Genomic DNA, 1,984 nt, shown 5'->3' with positions numbered 1-1,984 from the left:
TTTTCCCCTCTTAGGCACGGAGATCCAGGACTGCCTCGCGGGCAAGTCCTCTCAAGGGCTCCTTCTCCTTCCAGAAGCTGCCCCACGGTGCCAATGCCCACTGAGACCTTGCTTGAGACTGCTGGCCCCTCTCTTGAGACCACTGTGCACATGAGACGGTCACCCAGTCGCCCACGTTGGCACAAACCCCATTCACCGCGGCACTCAGCTGGCTGGGAGCTTTCACTCTTCCACCTCAAAGGCAAGTCACCGCTTGGCGACACACTTTAACCTGGATCTTCCCAACAGGGACCCCCATGTCCATCCACCCCGTTCACAGAGCAGGAGGCTGAGGCCAGAGAGGACCGTGTGTTCAAGCCACAGGGCCCCTAACAAGACTTCAGGCCTGGTCTGCGATGACTCCGGAGCCCTGCCTGCGGGTCCTGGTCTCTGCCACTCCAGACACTGCTGGTGCGGTGCAAGTCTGCACGGGGCAGGCATCCAGGGCGAGGTCCCAGTGGGCCCTGTGTTCCCTGTGCCCTTGCCCACTGTGGTGGGGGGGGGAGGGGGATTGCCCGGCTGCCATGGTGGGGTTGGGAGGGGAGCCACAGGGGAGGTAGGGGCCCTCCTGGAGCTGTTGAGGGGCGATTTTGTTGGGAAGGGAGATAAAGAGGAACTTCAAAAGGAGCCCAGCATGTGCGGAGAGGAGCCACTGACTGGATTAAATTCTCCTCCAGCTGGGAGAGGCGATGAGAGGGCTGATAGCTGGCAGCCCAGCGGGTCCTGCAGCTGAAGAGCCCCTGCTCCACGCACCTGGCTGGGGGCTGGCCAGCCGCTCCTGGGGAGGACTCCCGCATTCTGCAGCTTTATTTATTATTGGGAGGGAGAAGATGCATAAATAAATTCCTGCTCCCCGCTGGCCTCCACCCCATGCAGCCCGTCTAGCCCTGCTTTGGCGACTGAACATTCCCGCCCCCCACAGAGGGCATCTCACCAGCCCTGGGCCCACCTTATCAGCCAGCTGCCAGAAGGGGCTGCCTCGCCACCCTCAGCTACCCCAAACCTGTGCCCCTCCCCACTTCCGCCCTCCCCTGGTGGCCCTGTGAGTGGTTAGAGCAGGCAGGGCTCATCTCGCGGGTCTCTGAGGCTGCTGAAGCCAGCCGACCTGGGTCCATCCACAGGCCACCGCTGGGCACAATGGCCCATGGTCCAGTGTGGGGCGGGTACTGTGCTGGGCCTCCACTGGGCTGGAAGAGGTGGGGCGTTTGTTCTGGCTTTGACACTGGCTCAGAGGCTGCTCAGCATTGCAGGAAGCACCTCTGGGGGCTGGGATGTGCATGCTCAGGGTTCTCTGAGAGGGGGACCTGACTTCCATCTGAGGGTGGCTGTAGTTGGCCAGCAGGGCTAGCCCTGGACACTGGCCCTTACTCCTGCAGAAGCCTGCTCTCCCAAAGGGATGGCGGCTGACACCTGCTTCCTCAGATCCCTTCCCAGGACAGGAGGCTGCAGAAAGCCCTTGATCCCTGGGCTCGGCCCTGGTCCCCCATCTGAGATGCTCCCGGGTGATGCTGACCCCATTCTGTTCATGTCTGAGACCCTGTGGGGGGTGGGGGTGGGGGTGGAAAGAGCAGTGGTCAGAGTCCCGAGTCCTGGGTTAGGGGACAGGTTCTGTGACCTCAGCCCGCTCACCTCACCCCCTTCAGGAGCTTCTACTTCTTCATCAGTGAAGAGGGGTGGGGTGGGGGCTGGACCTCACAGGACTAAGTGAAGCAGTGTCAACCACGTTTTGGTGATGGGCACGTGAATGATGTTTTCTTGCCCGAGAGACAGGAAGCTCCCCGACAGGGGCTGTGTGTGCTCGCCTGTGGCCTCTGACTACTGCACCCGCTCAGACCCCATCCTGTGCACTACAGGTGTGTGTGTGTGTGTGTGTGTGTGTGTGTGTGTGTGTGTGTTGGGGTGGTGGGTAGGGGGTTTCTTCATTCCTTTCGACAGAAGAGGAAGG

At 61.4% G+C, this 1,984-nt stretch overlaps 1 protein-coding gene across 1 annotated transcript in view; it reads right to left on the bottom strand.

The window, feature by feature from the left end:
• Positions 1 to 379: 379 nt before the first annotated feature.
• Positions 380 to 1,984, bottom strand: part of LOC123521850 (cadherin-23-like) — a 97,604-nt gene continuing 95,999 nt past the window's right edge. The window contains exon 7 of the mRNA XM_045291690.1: positions 380 to 463. Within this exon, the coding sequence (XP_045147625.1) occupies positions 380 to 463 (84 nt within the window). The remainder of the gene's footprint in view (positions 464 to 1,984) is intronic.

The sequence above is a fragment of the Echinops telfairi genome, unplaced genomic scaffold (genome assembly GCF_000313985.2).
Source record: "Echinops telfairi isolate 266 unplaced genomic scaffold, ASM31398v2 ScPeMD7_70;HRSCAF=299, whole genome shotgun sequence".
NCBI classification, from domain to species: Eukaryota; Metazoa; Chordata; class Mammalia; order Afrosoricida; family Tenrecidae; genus Echinops; species Echinops telfairi.
Note: the sequence above shows the minus strand (reverse complement) of the source record. Positions and strands in the feature narration are given on the sequence as shown.